The 16,689-nt window shown below is 40.9% G+C and overlaps 3 protein-coding genes across 6 annotated transcripts; 1 reads left to right on the forward strand and 2 right to left on the reverse strand.

Annotated features, from left to right (window-relative positions):
• Positions 1 to 1,309: 1,309 nt before the first annotated feature.
• On the reverse strand, positions 1,310 to 8,747 carry acvr2bb (activin A receptor type 2Bb). 2 transcript variants are annotated; one of them, XM_030773327.1, is made up of 11 exons: positions 8,630 to 8,747; positions 5,873 to 6,080; positions 5,571 to 5,680; positions 5,100 to 5,251; positions 4,744 to 4,887; positions 4,116 to 4,259; positions 3,839 to 3,984; positions 3,534 to 3,648; positions 2,796 to 2,934; positions 2,403 to 2,533; positions 1,310 to 1,510 (listed from the first exon to the last, which is right to left on the reverse strand). In XM_030773327.1, the coding sequence occupies exons 1-11, from the start codon at positions 8,679 to 8,681 to the stop codon at positions 1,310 to 1,312; spliced, it is 1,542 nt and encodes a 513-aa protein (XP_030629187.1). In that variant the 5' UTR covers positions 8,682 to 8,747. The 2 variants fall into 2 exon arrangements, with proteins under 2 accessions (XP_030629187.1, XP_030629188.1); XM_030773328.1 differs by having other exon boundaries at positions 5,565 to 5,680.
• A 1,562-nt stretch (positions 8,748 to 10,309) lies between these two features.
• On the reverse strand, positions 10,310 to 13,647 carry crygn1 (crystallin, gamma N1). 2 transcript variants are annotated; one of them, XM_030775579.1, is made up of 5 exons: positions 13,636 to 13,647; positions 12,484 to 12,534; positions 11,466 to 11,714; positions 10,768 to 10,913; positions 10,310 to 10,618 (listed from the first exon to the last, which is right to left on the reverse strand). In XM_030775579.1, the coding sequence occupies exons 2-5, from the start codon at positions 12,502 to 12,504 to the stop codon at positions 10,483 to 10,485; spliced, it is 552 nt and encodes a 183-aa protein (XP_030631439.1). In that variant the 5' UTR covers positions 12,505 to 12,534; positions 13,636 to 13,647; the 3' UTR covers positions 10,310 to 10,482. The 2 variants fall into 2 exon arrangements, with proteins under 2 accessions (XP_030631439.1, XP_030631440.1); XM_030775580.1 differs by lacking the exon at positions 13,636 to 13,647 and adding an exon at positions 13,324 to 13,357.
• Positions 13,648 to 13,948: 301 nt separating this feature from the next.
• On the forward strand, positions 13,949 to 15,760 carry ly97.3 (lymphocyte antigen 97, tandem duplicate 3). 2 transcript variants are annotated; one of them, XM_030773333.1, is made up of 4 exons: positions 13,949 to 14,092; positions 14,351 to 14,403; positions 14,674 to 14,796; positions 15,574 to 15,760. In XM_030773333.1, the coding sequence occupies exons 2-4, from the start codon at positions 14,355 to 14,357 to the stop codon at positions 15,678 to 15,680; spliced, it is 279 nt and encodes a 92-aa protein (XP_030629193.1). In that variant the 5' UTR covers positions 13,949 to 14,092; positions 14,351 to 14,354; the 3' UTR covers positions 15,681 to 15,760. The 2 variants fall into 2 exon arrangements, with proteins under 2 accessions (XP_030629193.1, XP_030629194.1); XM_030773334.1 differs by having other exon boundaries at positions 13,980 to 14,096.
• Positions 15,761 to 16,689: the final 929 nt, after the last annotated feature.

Raw genomic sequence — 16,689 nt, forward strand, 5'->3', positions numbered from 1 at the left:
ACAAAACAAAACAAAACAAGATACTCCTGTGATTCCTGAAAACTGCCCATTCAGGCGCAAAAAAAAAAAAAATCATCAAACCACCTCTGGTTATGAAAATAAAACACAGGAGGGAGTACTTTTCCCGGGCTGACAGAGCAGCACTTTGGACATATAGTCTTTCCAAATGGCTGAGTTATTGCAGCTGCAAAAAAAAAAAAAAAAAAAAAAAAAAAAGCTCTCTATTGTACTGAGGCTATAGAGGTCTGTTGTGGCAAGATGTGAATATCATCAAATCTCTTTAAACCCTATTGAAACTTTCACACTTTATATCACACACACACGCACACACACACACACACAAAATGAGACTGCATGTACCTGGGAAGTCCAGTAAATGCTAAGACAAGACACTGTCCTGATGCTACAAGCCTTTTCTCTATAAAGAGAGAAGAACAAAATCACTATTGAAAGACACAATATGATCACGTTCCATTCCCTTACAGGTAAACACTATGCTAAAACCAGCCGAAAAAACCGTGAGAGACTAAACCACTGATGCAATGCTAGTCATGTGAGTGCCATATTTGTCATTCCTACGCTAAAAGGACCTGCTGGTTCTATGCTACAAACAGTCTAAATAATTCTGACCCGTGGATGCACTTTAAGAAAAAAAAACAAAACAACAAAAACAAAAAGTCAGTCCCGCTGCTTTTGATTTCCAGTGTTTTTCCACTGCCCTCAGGACAATACAAAACAATTCACTTTGCGCAAAAGATTTGAGAAGAATTCATTTTCAAAAAGATCACTGAATACAAAATGAAGTCTGCCATTTCTCAAGCAAGGGTAATTATGTGTAACAGTCTTCAGTTTCCTCCCCTGATCTGATCTGCAGCATCCAAGACACTGGACAATCAAGACGGTGGACAAATTGAGGAGTGTAGTTTTCACAGGAAGTCCTTTGGATGGAGGTACATGAGGAGTGGAGGCAGATTAAAAAAAAACAAAAAAAAACTTCCTTTAAAAATCAACTGATGAGGTAACATGTTTGACATCCCAGCACTGTGAATCAGTCACTTGAATTCTGAATGCCCTTAAGATTTCAGTCATTTGACTTTTTTTGTGCCTTCCAAGTGGAAGAAATACAGTAGAGAGTGTGCTGGTTATGTCAATCCAGAAATACTGCAAAATAAAAAAAAAATTTATTAAAATTAGCAGCTCCATTCACATTAGAAGAGAAATTCTGAGTCGTCCACTCAGTTGAAGAGAAGAGGAAATAAATTTCTTATGCTGCAGTCACTGGTGCTTATTCCTTGTTTGGCGAGGAAACTCAGGTACTGGCCTCTTTGGGTGGAGGGTCTGTGTCGCTGATAGAGGTTACCACAGAGACCAAGCAATCTGAGGTAGTGTTGTTGCTGTTGGTTACCCTGGCGATTTGACTGATACGTTCTTCCACGCAGCCTGCGGACAGGCGGGCCTCTGCGTCGTGATCCCAGCATTCCTCTATTGTCTCACACAACGGGCCCAGACCCTACAGCCCGCCGCACAGGTAGTGGATGACACAGGCCGCACGGAGCATGGGGGTGAGGAGAGCACACAGGTAGTGGATGACACAGGCGGCACAGAGGAGGGGGTGAGGAGAGCACACAGGTAGTGGATGACACAGGCGGCACAGCGGAGGGGGTGAGGAGAGCACACAGGTAGTGGATGACACAGGCGGCACAGCGGAGGGGGTGAGGAGAGCACACAGGTAGTGGATGACACAGGCGGCACGGTGGAGGGGGTGAGGAGAGCACACAGGTAGTGGATTACACAGGCCGCACGGAGGAGGGGGTGAGGAGAGCACACAGGTAGTGGATGACACAGGCGACACAGAGGAGGGGGTGAGGAGAGCACACAGGTAGTGGATTACACAGGCGGCACGGAGGAGGGGGTGAGGAGAGCACACAGGTAGTGGATTACACAGGCGGCACGGAGGAGGGGGTGAGGAGAGCACACAGGTAGTGGATTACACAGGCCGCACGGAGGAGGGGGTGAGGAGAGCACACAGGAGGTTGTGGAAGAGAGTGGAGAGGACAAGAAGTTAGACAAAAACCCAAAAAAGTATTATGAAAGAGCAGAGGGAAAAAAAAAAGAAAAAAAGATACAGCTCAGAGCCAAATGGTACACAAACAAACAAACAAAAAAATCCATCAAGACGACCTGTGCATCAATGTTCAAAAATTCTTTTTAGTATTATAATAATAAATATTCAAAAATGTCCTGAACATGTCTGTGGTGCTTGTAATTTTGAATCAAATCACCGACGTTCAGTCAGAAGCATAATATTAAGGCTGTATTTCTCTACACTGTTTATCTGAATGACAGACTAAAATAGTGCATCATTTGTCCCCACTGAAGCTGCTCTGTAAAGCCTCACTCACCCGATGCTTTAGCCAGCAATCCTTAAAGACTGGCCTCATCTTCTTATGGACCACCACGTCCTGCAGGTCCTCCAGGGACGGATGCTGCCCGATCTCCTCCTCAAAGGGCAAAAGATACTCATCCACTGGACCTGAGAGTGATAGAAGCACGTAACATTAGCCTGGTCCACATGGTGTCAAAAAAACTGAGAGGACTACATGTCATAATTCAGATCATTTAAAAAAAAGGACTGGCTATCGGAGAGATACTCGTTTACTGAGCATCATAGCAATAGTGAAATCTAATCTGAGAGGACTACATATTGTAATGTGGTAAGAAAACTGGTTGAAGAGAAACCACACTGTGAGGTGAGACTGGTTTCACTTTAAATGACTAAGCTTTGAGACACTCACCGTCTGCAGCGGTGCAGCGAGACACCAACTCCCAGAGCACCAGGCCAAGGGCGTACATGTCAATCCTCAGGAAGGCATCTCTCTGGAAGTTTATGGCCCCCTCCAGCACCTCTGGAGCCATGTAACGCCTGGTGCCCACCTGAAACGGGGCATAGACACAAGCCTTAGCTCTCAGTCACATTACTGAGCCCTACCTCAGCCTGAGGGGAGAAGCTGCACCAATTCAAACATTATTTAGCAGAAAGTTGTTTGATGAGATTTGTGATTTTCCTCCTTTTTCTCACAAATTGTGGCAAAGCTACAATTCAAAACTCAACTATGAGAAGTAGGATGATCCTCCCCTCTGTAAGTCTTAAACAGCTTTTGTGTGACCTCCATTAATGTGCACAAATGTGTGTTTTCATTATCAGTTTGGTCAGGGGGGGTATTCCAGAAAGCGGGTTTTAGTGAAAAGTAGTAAACCTCCTAATAGAAGAGCCCTATGGCTTCAGTCTCCTAGCAAAACAAAGCCAAAGGGCTCTTCTATTAGAAGGTTTACTACTTGTTCTGAGTTAACTAACTCTGAGTTTTCACTAAACCCGCTCTCTGGAACACCCCACCGATTAATGAAAAGTCACAGGATGCAAACAACTAGTGAACTTTATTACAAAGCAGTAGTGGGTGCATGGTAGTGACTGATGGCTTTCCATTTGTGCCGTGTGTGTGTAGATGTGTGTATACTGTGTGTTGTCTCCTTGCCTGGCCATGAGTATCTCCTGGGGGTTTTCCAGGTTCAAAGCGCACAGCAAGCCCAAAGTCTCCAATCACAGCAGTCAGATCTGTCCTCACCAACACATTCTTGCTCTTGAAGTCCCTGCGAGAATCAAGTTCCACTCATTATTATGACACAAGAAATCAGAATTTCTTCCATCGTTATGGAAAATGAATAATTGTTCAGTGTCCTGTAATGAGTGTGTCAACCCAGGTGCTGAAGCATGATTTGAGGTGTTTATAAAGCTGTATGTTGCTGTATGTTTGCTATGCCTGAGGCACGTGTGTGTCACCTGTGTGCAATGGCAGGCTTGGGTCCCTCAGCTCGGTAAGGCTGGTCCTCGTGCAGGTAGGCCAGGCCTCGGGACATACTCTCAGCAATATGACACATCTCAGCCCAGTTCACCACATTACCCTTCAGATAATCCATTAGAGAGCCCTGTTCCCACACACACACACACACACACACACACACACACACACACACACACAAGCCAGTTTAACATATGGATGGATGGAGGGATGGATGGATGGATGGATGGATGGATGGACTGGCAGACTGGGACTCACCCTCTCATGAAACTCAGTGATGAGCCACAGTTCCATTTGGAGGTTGCTCCCTCGCTTCTCTGCTGAGATAAACCGCAGGAGGTTCTCATGTCGCATCCCCTCTGTGAGGTATATATCTCTCTCGTTCTGCCACGACTGTTTATCCTGTACACAAAAACACACACACACACACACACACACTATAAGCATCTCCAGTCCCATTCACGGCATCCTTGATCACCTCTTAAATCAGTGGCCATGCACAGCAGTGACTAGGGCTGGATGATATAGTTAAAAATCCATGCCACCACAAATCTGTCCGGTTACCTTAAAAATGAGATGTATAATAACTACAACAAGATCATTTTTTGCCTTTTCACTAATGACCTTGTCACTTTTGCTCCGATCTTTAAATGTATCCCCTAAGAGAATTCCAGACAGACACACATACATAAGAGGCATGTCGGTGATTGGCTGCCATAGTTTTGATTTAAATCGCACCACACAGATGATATTATCCTTCATAAGATTTTTTTTTTACTTGCTTGATCCAAAAAAAGGAAAAATAAACACATAGCAAATACCTCTCTCCGAGATCAAAGTGGTCAGTGTTCTGTCAACCACTAATAGTGACTAGGCACAGACTAACCTGAATGGGGAAGATCTTCACTGCCACATATTCACTGAGTAACTGGGCCTTCCACACACAGCCAAAGCGCCCTCTAGCTTTAATCTCCAGCAACTGCAGAGGCTTCAGCCCCACATGAGGGGATGGGGGAGCTGGTCCCGGATCCTAACAGATCAGAACCGGAAATCAGACCACAGAATCAGAAATATTGATTTTGTGAAATATTCTGCTAAGAAGAATCACAGCAACATGATGTATGGTATATGACTACGTTTACTGCTAATTTCTGAATAACAGATATGGTGGGATTGTGTTACTGTGCTGAGTCTAGCTATGGCCACTGCTTTGCCTCTTGGCTGAGCTTGCTGGAGACCGACCTCACTGATGTCCACATGGCCATAAGGGGGTTTGCGCTGATGGTAGGTCCAGCAGGCTAGCACCAGAGCCAGGGAGAGGATAGCTAAAGGCAGGAGAGAGTAGACCAGCACACCCAACAAAGACGGGGCTGGCCTCGGAGGCTGGATCTTCACTGGAGGGACACACAAGGAAGAGAAGGGGGAGTGTAAAGTTTGAGATTTTGAGAATGGGTTACAGTCAGAAATTTTCATTCAGTGAGCTCCTGGCAACCTAACTGTACGTCCTCAACAGAACTGTTCAACATGCATAAGAACTCTCTTTGCATTTTCACCAACTATCCCAAAATCATCAAATACATGTGTATACTCCAGCAGTCAATTATCAAATATTGTGATCACTTGAAACATGAGAAATGTTTAAGTTCCATGTAACTGTCTCTCTCACAAACACACACACAAAACAAAAACAAAAGCAGGTATGTGTGCACTGACCTGGGGGTCCGACAATATCAGGCAGGTGGGTGAATCTCTCATTGCAGTAGTTCCCCTCACAGCAGCAGAAAAACACCTGAGGACTCTCTTCTGTGGCCACACACTCCTGCCTACTCACACACACACAGATCATGCACATACAGATATGAACTCCTTTTTATTCAAGTTTAACACAATGCATTTATTTCATATTTATTTAACACAAGCTAAACAGCCAGTGGCTTCACAGAGCTTTTTATAGACTATGTTGTGATGAAAGCTCAAATTAAATGCCTTCTGGGAAAAGATACACATCTGATTACCTGTCATAGCAGTTGAAATCATCTAGCCAGCAACCCTTCTTGACCAGGCGGATGGTTCCAGATGAATTGAGCCAGGAAGCGTAGCAGTGTAGCCTCTTGTCTTTTTCTCCCTCACATCGCTCCAGACCGCTCTGATTGGTCCTTTCTGTTCGCCAGTTATCATTGTAGTAAACACACTCTCTGGTCCCCACCTCCCCCCGACTGGGTCCTGAGAGTGAAAGAAAGAAAGAAAGACAGAAAGAAAGAAAAAGAGAGAGAGACAGAGACAGAGAGGTCATGTGTACCATTCACAGCATTGCTCTCTGTTATTCTACTCTAAACTACATATTAAATAACAATCCAGCACATGCTCTGACCTCAAAGGCATCAAATGCCTCTCTAATGTGTCTAACTGTGGTGATTCCCGCCCCCCATCTGAGTTTCCACATCAAAAAATTTAGTAGTGCAGAGGACCACAAAGACAAAGCCCAAAGGTTACCCTACTATGAAGGACTAATCTCTCCATCTATAATCTATCAACAGTTAATTCACTACTCTTGGATGAGCCTCTCTGTCTGACCACAATGGCATATTGCATGCCAACTTTCTTAAGCTGAAACAACCCACGCAATTGAAATGAAAACATGCAGATGTTTCAATGTAATCCACGTTATGTAAACATGAATCATTCTCTATCCATCAATCAAAAAAAAGAACAATGGCACAACCAAAGACCATTCTAAATTACAGTAAACCATACTCAGAGATGTGAAATCATTTCAGAATATAAAGCAATTTTCTGTGTTGGAGTTGTAAAGGAAACCTAGCAATTACTAATGAAAATTCTGTGTGACGCATCTCATATTAATAGCATGTTACAAAGGTTCAGTTGGTCAAAAAACCAATGCTTGAATTAAGAACCATAATGTACAATTCATTATGAAGAATTCTGGCCTTCAGAAGCTGAAAAGCATGATTATGTGTTTATGAAAATGTCAATGGGAAGCCTACTGTACAGCATGTTATAGCTCAAATGGACACAGAATTGGGTCAGAGATCCTATAGTGATGTTTACATCAAGCAAGCTAAATCAAGTATGAGAGGAGAGCTTCCTTGGATAAAATGATTATCCCAGCACATTAACCAAATGATAATAAAATCTCTCTCAGAGGGATACATCTCATAATAAAGTCACCATGGAGAACATTAATGTTTCTATCAAATACAACATTACCTCAAGAAAAAAAACATTGCATGGTCCTTTAAATCTTCCTCTTTACTAAGGGCTGCCCATCCCCCCAGTGGAAACCCACCTACTCACTAACCCTCACCCACCCTGAACACACACACACACACGCGCAAACTCACCATACACGCACACACACAAGATGGTAGGAGGCCTGTTACCATGTTATTGTTCATGGTATGCACTTCCTTACATATTTATGCTTGCAACATTTGCCATTTTGAAATTTCACAACTACTGAAAATTCACTACAACTGACCTTCTATGTTGTTAGTGAAATCAGTGGTCATGTGATGAGAATATTGCAATGATCAGCCTCAGGCCTTAGGACCCAACCCCCTCCCGTCCAATCCTACATCCCCACACACACACACAAACACCACAAGACCCCCTAAAAGGCTCATACTTTCTATACCCCAGCCCTCACCCCGTGTTGACTACATCACTGCTGTTAACTTAAAGCCCACACAGAGCTACTGAAATCCGCAAGAATCCTTTTGCATTGATATGGCCTTTCCCCACCTGCACGGACACAAAACCATGTTAATGGCTCAACTGCAAACCATCATCTCCTAAGACTGAGAGACATTTACCTATTGTCTGTCTGAAACACTTTCCGATATATAACACAACTAAGAGTTCTCCATCCTACATTATAGGCAGTGGATGATAGTATAAAATGTAAAGTGAACGAAATTCGTTTAACCGAGTAATTATCAGGGGTAAAAAATGTTTCAGGAGAAAAAAAAATTACCGATCAAGGACGAATAGAAGTACGGTCGCCTTTGGACAGTGTTTCACGTGGGTACTGATGTAAACATTCGTATTCAACAAGGCAGAGTTATAAGTTCTTTGAAATTCAAACGGTATTTACTTAACACTTTCACAAGATAACTTTATTTAATGTCACAGAACAAGAGGATAATGCTACAAGATGCATTCTCGGAGTGAATTATTCAGCAAGTTACCGACGCATCACTTCGCTGTTAAATATCATAGCTCCTCGGGACTGTGACAAAAATGTTTTGATGACAACAAAAATAAGACGTTTTGCCAATGGTTTAGTGTATCTGACTCCCCTCTCAACATGTTACAAAAGCCAACACGTTATATAAAGTATGAAACCTTCGTTGTCACAGCAGTGAATGTTTAACCTTCGATGCCAAACCTAAAATGATCCCTCACTCACTCACAGACACTTACAAAAGAAGAAAAGTCTATTTATAACTGAAAAAGCAAATACATCTCACGAAACCTCTCGAGTGATAGGCGCAGTCACAAAAGAAAACACTAGCCGTGATGAGTGATAAATAACCACTGAAACGAAGCACTGACCTTAAGTAAACACTGAAATTTGTAAATTTGCAGTAGATATCGCACCAGATATGAAGGGCAGAGTTATTCACTAATCTGATCAAACACGAACTGATTTTATGTTTCGCATACTGAATTGTGTCAGTCATGCATCAAGAGTAGTTCGTTGGATAAGGTACCAAACCACCCCTAACAATGAACGTTAGCTGACCACTTACCTGCACACAAACTTCCCCAAATAAGTGCAGAGGTCAGCCAGGGATTAAACATATTCCTTCAGTGAGGGAGAAGCGTTGTTCTTTCTGTCAGTTTTTCCACTGAAAGCATTTAAGGATAAAATTTGCCCCCACCACATGAGCTCAAGCGATCTGGGGCCTCCAACAGATCTCAGCGCTACGAGTTTGTCAATAGGCTCTCTTCAACACACAATTGTTCGGCTTGAAATGCGAGAAGCGGCTTAAAAATCCATGACGCTAAACGAATTTAAAATTACTTGTTTGTGAGACGATACCAACGTTGTCTGTCAACACAGGAGAAACTTTATGGCGCACCGTTTGTCAAAGAATTTCTCTTCTTTTCATTGTAGTAGCAAAAGCACACTACGCAGCGGTAGGATGGAGGCTGGAATTGACATGCGAAAAACTGAACCGCGTCCAAAATGGCTTCTGAATGCCGAGCTACCAACAGCACTGCCAGCGGGGAAACCCGGATGTTCGCATGCCAGGAGAGAAATCTAGATAATTTATCGATTTATTTGAATATTCAGTCTTTCAAGAAGACAAGCAATTACTTAATTACGTTTTCTCAGAGGTGATTAATATAATTTGCGACATGATTAGCCTTTTTTTTAAATCTGTTTGATTGTTAAAAATAACTAAATCACTACATGACATTTTAAATGGGGTTGTGACAAAAAACAGAAGAAAACAGATCATTTTCCATTTTCCTTGTAAAATGTAACTGAAAAATGAAACAAGGAAAGCTCAAGAGAACACATGCCTTTTCAGTGATTTTTGAGCAGCCTGTTCATTACTCAGAGCAACACAAAGAGGGTGAAAGAACTCTCAATATGCTTGACCCCAGAGGTCACCTCTTTGTCCACTCTGCTCCCTCCTGTTGACAAAACTTCTGAAGGAAAAATCCATTTCTTCTCCTTCAGACTCCCGGATGTTCAGCTGTCATGAACAAATTCAGGATATTCCCCGCTCATCCTGCCAAGCACAAAGACTCACTGTTCTGCAAGTGTGAGAATACATTAGGCCATCAGGCCTATGTCTAATCCAAGTAGGTTTTGTGATGCTGTTCTCACATTAATTTGATGTCAACAGTAAATAGATGGATAGATAGATAGATAGATAGATAGATAGATAGATAGATAGATAGATAGATAGATAGATAGATAGTCCAAACTATGGGTACACCACACTTTTACATAACAAGAGTAGTTAGTATGACATTCTTGATATTTGGAATTTCTATTTAGATATGGGATGGTAATAAATTCTCTGTGCTGGAGCAAGTGCCATTGTGTGGATGACAGACATTTTACATAGATAGCATTGGGCCGGTGGGTGTTGAACAGGGTTCACTGTAGTTGGGAAATTCTTGCTCAATAACACTGACATCTTTTTAACAGCAGTGTCAACATCAGAGTGTACTGCTGACAAGGGAGGGGTCGATTTGGAAAGTGTATTTCTCCATCTTTAAAGATAGGAAGAAGCAAAGCACATTGTTCCTTTAAACAAGAAAATTTGTTCATACGAGAATTAATGTGGAGTATAATAACAGAGTAATTTCTTAGTTGCTTTTATTTGAACTCATTAAGTACAAATACAAATTGAAAGTGAACAAGCATTAGAGAAAATATGTCTTTGCTAATTTCTTTAAAAAACTATTTTACAACTTTATTATATAGAAATTAAGAAAAATAATTCACATCCTTCATATAAACCAAGTTGAGTTATGTTTTGCCAGGTTATAATGTTGAGAGGTCATATAATGTACCTGACCTCCGAGCAGTGACATCTGATGTTGGGATTTGATCGGTGCAGACAGCTACACCGTACCAAGTTTAGAAATAGTTGACCACTCTGCGGATGGACTGAATATTGGGGTTCTGAGCCTGCCATTCCATGTGTGTACAGTAGTTCCCTCTCTCCACAATGTACATACTTCCACGGAAGTTTGGCTCCTCATACAACACCCAGCTGAACCGATGGGAGGGAGGAAGACTTTAGCATCAACAAAATTTCTAGTAGGTTAGTGGTTTAACAGCTATATAGTAACAATTGACCTCAGTGAAGTATTAAAGTAAGTTAATCTCAGTCTAACAGCTCTAAAACATTTAAGGACTTACGCTCCATCTCCATAGACTCTGATTGAGTTGATGCAGTTTTGGTTAAGACCTAGGCTTTGTAGGAAGGGGCAGTCATCACACACTTCAATACACTGTCCGGTGAAGTTAGGAGCCTCAAATATCTCCATCCTGTAATGCTCGCCATGCTGTCAGAGAATAAAGACACTCACACAGATAGAACTTTTATGGACCCAGTCTCTTTTCTCCCTGTTTGTATCTTCCTGTTGTTTATTTGTGGCTTTCTTTTATATTACACCCTTGTCTCTTTAATGACTTGTGCAGACAAAACAGTGGAAATCACACATGCTTCTTCCTGTCAGCTAATGGTTTCTCCCATATTGGTTACATTTGTTCAGCTCTGATAAAAATCAGTGAATTTTAAGGAGCATGAAGAGCAAGGGAGATGTTTTTGACAGAAATAGTCTGGGATTTTACACTGTGCAACACAGTTAGACTGGATTCTCAGGGTGTTCAATAGGGCATATAATAAAAACTTAGATAATTTCTCTTTGCTTGTGAATATTGATATGAAACACGTTGCATGTGTTATGGTACAGTGTAATCTGACCTTCTTGCGCTTATCTAGAGAGATAATTGTCATTTCTCTTAAAAATCTTAAAGAGGGAAGCATTACAAAATGCCAGAATATGATCTTGTTGCTGTAGGTACTGTGTTTTAGTGCTGCTTAATTTGCTCACCATTCTGATTGGTCTGCAGGATCCCATGTGATCATTGTGGGCATTCCAGCGCTGGAACTCTGGATATTCTCCACGCTCCAGCATGTACTGTTGGCCCTTAAAGTCAGGGTGATCAAAACAAACCCAGGCTCCACTCTCCACACGGATGGAGTTGACCCGGTTCATGAAACCACGGTCTTCAAAGTTGTCACAGTCACCAAACACCTCCAGTCTCTTTCCAGTGAAGCATTTTCCCTCATAAAACACTATCTAAATGAAGCAGGGAGAAAGTTTCCATAATCTTGCCCACCATTGTAATACTGGTGAATGCTGAACAGACTGGCAGGGTTCAATCCCACTATGCCCTCTCCTGCTGGTGTTTATAGGTCTGATATTACTGGATGTGAGGGAACACCTCTGTGTATTCATTTATACTAGTTGGTGGATTGGGTTTAATGCATAACAGCTTTGTATAATGCCCTCTGAGATATATGCACACAAAAAGTGTTGGGGGGATTTAGCTGGATGAAACAGCTATAAAGAATATTTGTCACGGTACTCAGAAATCATGAAAAATGTATGAAGTAACTCCACATTTGTTACTTGGAAAGGGAAGCTATATTTTACATTTTAAATGTAAAATATGCAGTAAAGCACATTCAAGTAGCAAGGGCTAAATAGCTACACGTTTCTCTTATATTCTTCTCTCTTATACTCATGTGCAGAACAACCAGTGTACAAAATTATATCAAAATGCATTTAGGAGAAGAAAAATTACTTGCAGTATATATGTGTACATAGGGTTTTCTTTGTTTGATTTAGGAGTTCGTAGAACCTCCTAATAGTTGACCTGTAACCAGTCTCATTTTTTCCTTGTTTGATTAAGGCAAAGGGTCAGGGGAAGGGAAGCTGATCCTAGATCAGAACTGACAAGTAAGCCCTCCCTGAAGCACTGAAACATGTTGTATTTTTTTTTTTTTTTCTGACAGGAAGTGTGTGTTAGGATGTGAGGTTTTCCCAAATGGAGCGTGGTACTCACCTTTCCCGAGTACTGAGACATTTTTCCACGGGATGCTGTCCAGACTTGCTACTGCAGTGTGAAAGAGCAACCAGAGAAAAACTTGTACACTGTGATATATATGGCCCATAGGGACAGCGGCAGTATCGCGCGATCTCTTTAACAAAAGACTCACAAAAGAGGGTTTAGTGTTTTCGCCTCATGGACAATTTCCCTTATATTGGGCACTGCTGATATTGGACTTTGGCTTTGGTGGCTGGGAAGGGGATAGACAATGGTAAAACAGCTTGTGCTTTGGATGAGGTTTAGGGACATGAGGTGAACATCTTTATGCAGCGGACTGTTTGGGTTACTGAACTGATCATAATTGACAGTGAACACCATAGAGCTACTGTAGTGGGCAATGACCATATGATTTGAATTAACTGGGATGAACAAGTCTCTCACTTGTTGCAGCTGGCTAATGGTTGGGATGCAATGCAACGTTTAGCTGCACTTAAAATATTTAATGCCTTCTTTTGGCAACCAAAGAAAATCAGCAATCCAGCAGTGTTTAGAAATTTGCATGAACATTCATTTATGAAATTACTTATTTATGTAGTCTTATGCTAGACAGTACAGCAACGGGATTAAAATGTCACCCAACTAAATATAGACCAACAGCAATGCAGACTAAACTTAAAGAATGGTGCAACCTGAATTCTAACATGCTGTGAATAAGTTTGGCAATTATGGACAAAACATAAATGCTCTGGTGACTAAACAGATAAAAATAATGGTCACAGTTATGTCAACAAGAAAAATCACCATCTGTTTGTCCTATAAGATTAATGGATTGGCTTAATAAATGTATGTACTTACTGATTTGTACCACAGAGATGAAAATGAATGAAATAACATACAGAGCCTATCTATGATGAGTTCATCAACAGTGATTGAGCACTAAAGGAATAGCAGAGAAACTGTAGTTACATAAGAGCTAGATTAAACCTTTTTGTGTAATCTAGCATTTCATAAACATCAAACTTTAACATTTGTTTAGACATAAGGTGTCACAAGCCTGTTGTGTTGCAAAACCACAATTAATTTAAAGACTTAATGCCTGTTCATAGTTGATACCTTTTGTGTATGTAAAAGTATGAAAGCTTGTCTTGTTAAGATTTTATAGAGTACCTAAGTTAAGACATCTCCATGGGTTTGGTCTTCAAACAATGTTGCCCTTTAAACAGTGAATGTAATTCCTTTTGTGAAGAAGTACCCTATATTGCACAACTTAAAGCTCTCTCTCTCTCTCTCTCTCTCTCTCTCTCTCTCTTTCTCTCTCTCTCTCTCTCTCTCTCTCTCTCACACACACACACACACACACACACACACACACACTTAAAGTTGAGTCATAAAGTCAAAAAGTCATAAAGTCATAAAGTTGAGAGATACTGTTTGATGAGCGTGTACTCCATGTATGTGTGTGACGTTTAGTAGATTGGGCACACTTTGTATGAAGGAGGGATTGTTTGCACACAGATGTCACTGAACCTTTGGGGGAAAAGTAGACATATTCATTAAATGCAAGGGCAGGTCTCACACATAAGGAAAACGTGAAGAGTTTGATTGAACATCAGGTAAAAGTCAGGTGGGTAAGTCCTTTAAAGATTCTCTTTGATAAAAATGCAAACTATGAACAGTTTTGCAATATGATTTCCAGTTGTATAAGCAGATTTATTTTTAAAACAATGCTAGTATGAAATCAGGCTTTAGTCTAAAACAACCCTGATGCTTATTGCTCAATTACTGAAACTGAATCATCAACTTCCAAGAACTGGACTGTGAGCTAAATCAATTAGAAATATGTCCACAAAAATGTAATATCTTATTCTGCTTTGTTGAACAGAATAATGAAGGTCTTGCTTTTGGCTCTGGTTTTTATGCTTGTGGTGACTAGTGGTGAGTTTTATATTCGTTTGTCTGTGTAGAAATAACCTAACTGCACCCTTCAAATGCAGCCAAGTTCAACAACACGTGTATGCAAAGTGATTCACCTGTACTTAGGCAAACTCTTCTTTTCTCTTTCGTAACTTGGTTTTCACGTCCAGTTTTCACATCTAAACAGTTACTGGAAAATGTGTGACTGCATGGTTTGTGTTTGTGCGTATGTGTATGTGTTTACAAATGTGTGTATGAATCCATATGGATAAACATTTTGTGGGTTTGTAGGTTCTGCACTGGAGTGCCATCACTGTACTCCCAGGAAGGCAGGTGAAGCCTGTGAAATCACTGCAGTAAGGTGTGAACCAGAGAAAGATGCGTGTGCTGCAGCCAAGTTCAATAGAGCTCCATGTAAGGGTCAGAAATTTCTCACACAGTCATCTTCTCCAGGTTCTAGCAATATCCGGGAACTTTAAGCTCTTAGTCATTCTCACCCAAAAATCACATAAGATAGACAGTAAATAAAATGTGTGTGTGTATTTTGCTTTAGTATGTATCAACTTGAGTTAAACTGATTTGTTGTATGTAATCTACGGGAATTCAACTGCTTTACTGCATACACTCATTAACCACTTTATTAGAAACATCCAACTTGCCACCTAGCCCTTCATCAGTGGTCATTTTCTGACTACAGGAGTGCTGATGACTGGCTATTTTAGGGTGGTGGACCACTTTAAACCCAGCAGTGTCACTGACATGTATAAAAACCAGCAGTCCTGCTGTGTCTGATACACTCATACCAGCGTGATACCCACCGCCATTCCACTGCCATGTCAGTGTCACTACTGTACTGAGAATGGGCTGCCAGCCAAATAATATCCAGTCAATAGCAGTCCAGTTTCCGACCACTGATGAGCGGGGTAGAGGGTGGCTAACAAACTGTATATGGCAACAGATGGGCGTAATTGTATGTCTGTAATTGTACATGTTCTGTTGTATACCTGTAAGGTAGTATATCTCATTTAGCAGCCATTCAGTGTAGATCCAAGGTAGGTGTTTCTGATGAAGTAAATGGTGAATCTACATATCTACATAATGTTTCTATTTATGATCACATTTAAATGCACTATATCCAGATGTGTTGAAGCTTCACTGTAAATACAGCCATTCTTCTATTTTCCTAAACAGACGGGCACTTCCAGAAATGCATGAGAATGTCTGATTGTGAGGATCTGAAGATGAATGCCTACATCCAAGTCAAATGTTGCCAGACAGACCTTTGCAATACCTTCTGAGCGCTTCATCTCATCTCTCTGCACAAAACAGACAGCTATGAATTTACTATGCAATGAATAAAGACATTCTGGCAAAAATATTTCTTTTGCAGACCTATTTATATGTTTAGAGGGAATTTTATGGCCTTTCACTGACAAAAATAACTCACACACAAAACTTGCTCTTGCTCTGCTTGCCTTAGGTTGTATTGTGTAATCAGTGAATCTTCATACAATATTTTTCCTAACACAGACAGAAAACAAAACACCATCAATTCTTCTTCAAAAAGGAAATTTACTGAAATACAGGAATGACATCATTTTGACCTATTACTGACTCTGAGTCTCAAATAAATGGGAAAAATAAAGGCACTGCTTTATGGTGTGTGTGTGTGGGTGGGGGTGGAGGTGTGGGTGTGAATGTATGTCTGTGTCTGACTGTATTTGTGCATGCGCATGTGTCAGAGAGTGTTTGTTTGTGTTTGTACCAGACACTTGAACAGCATCCGAAACAAACTCTGTGCTGCTCATATATAAAGACAGAAAGTGGCTCATGACAGTATTCACATCAGGAGTGTTCAAGAGGAGGTAAGTTGTCATCAAATATCAGAATAATAGATCTGTATCACAGTTATACCACCACATGTTCACTGTGGTCTCACAAACCAATGGTGTTTCATTATGTGCTTTGCCTTTTTCAGCTTTGTTGAAAATATTTGTAGAATGTTTGTATTAAACTATCAAAGATCTCAGTAACTATAAACATTTCTTTTTACCTTCAAAACACTTTTTTTCTCCATCAAATCTTAATAAAAGTTTCTAAATTTTTCAAGAAAGACTTGCAGTAATACAAATTTCTTCGGCTAAGAAGACCAGTGCTGAACTTGATATAATTCAATATAATAAATATTTTGCAGACTCGTCTTTTAGCAGAATGATGAAGACCTTGCTTTTTGCCCTGATCTGTGTGTTCATGTTGACTGGCGGTAAGCCTAGTATTGATTCTTTCTGTGTACAGAGTTTCCTGTGA

The sequence above is a fragment of the Chanos chanos genome, chromosome 5 (assembly GCF_902362185.1).
Source record: "Chanos chanos chromosome 5, fChaCha1.1, whole genome shotgun sequence".
NCBI classification, from domain to species: Eukaryota; Metazoa; Chordata; class Actinopteri; order Gonorynchiformes; family Chanidae; genus Chanos; species Chanos chanos.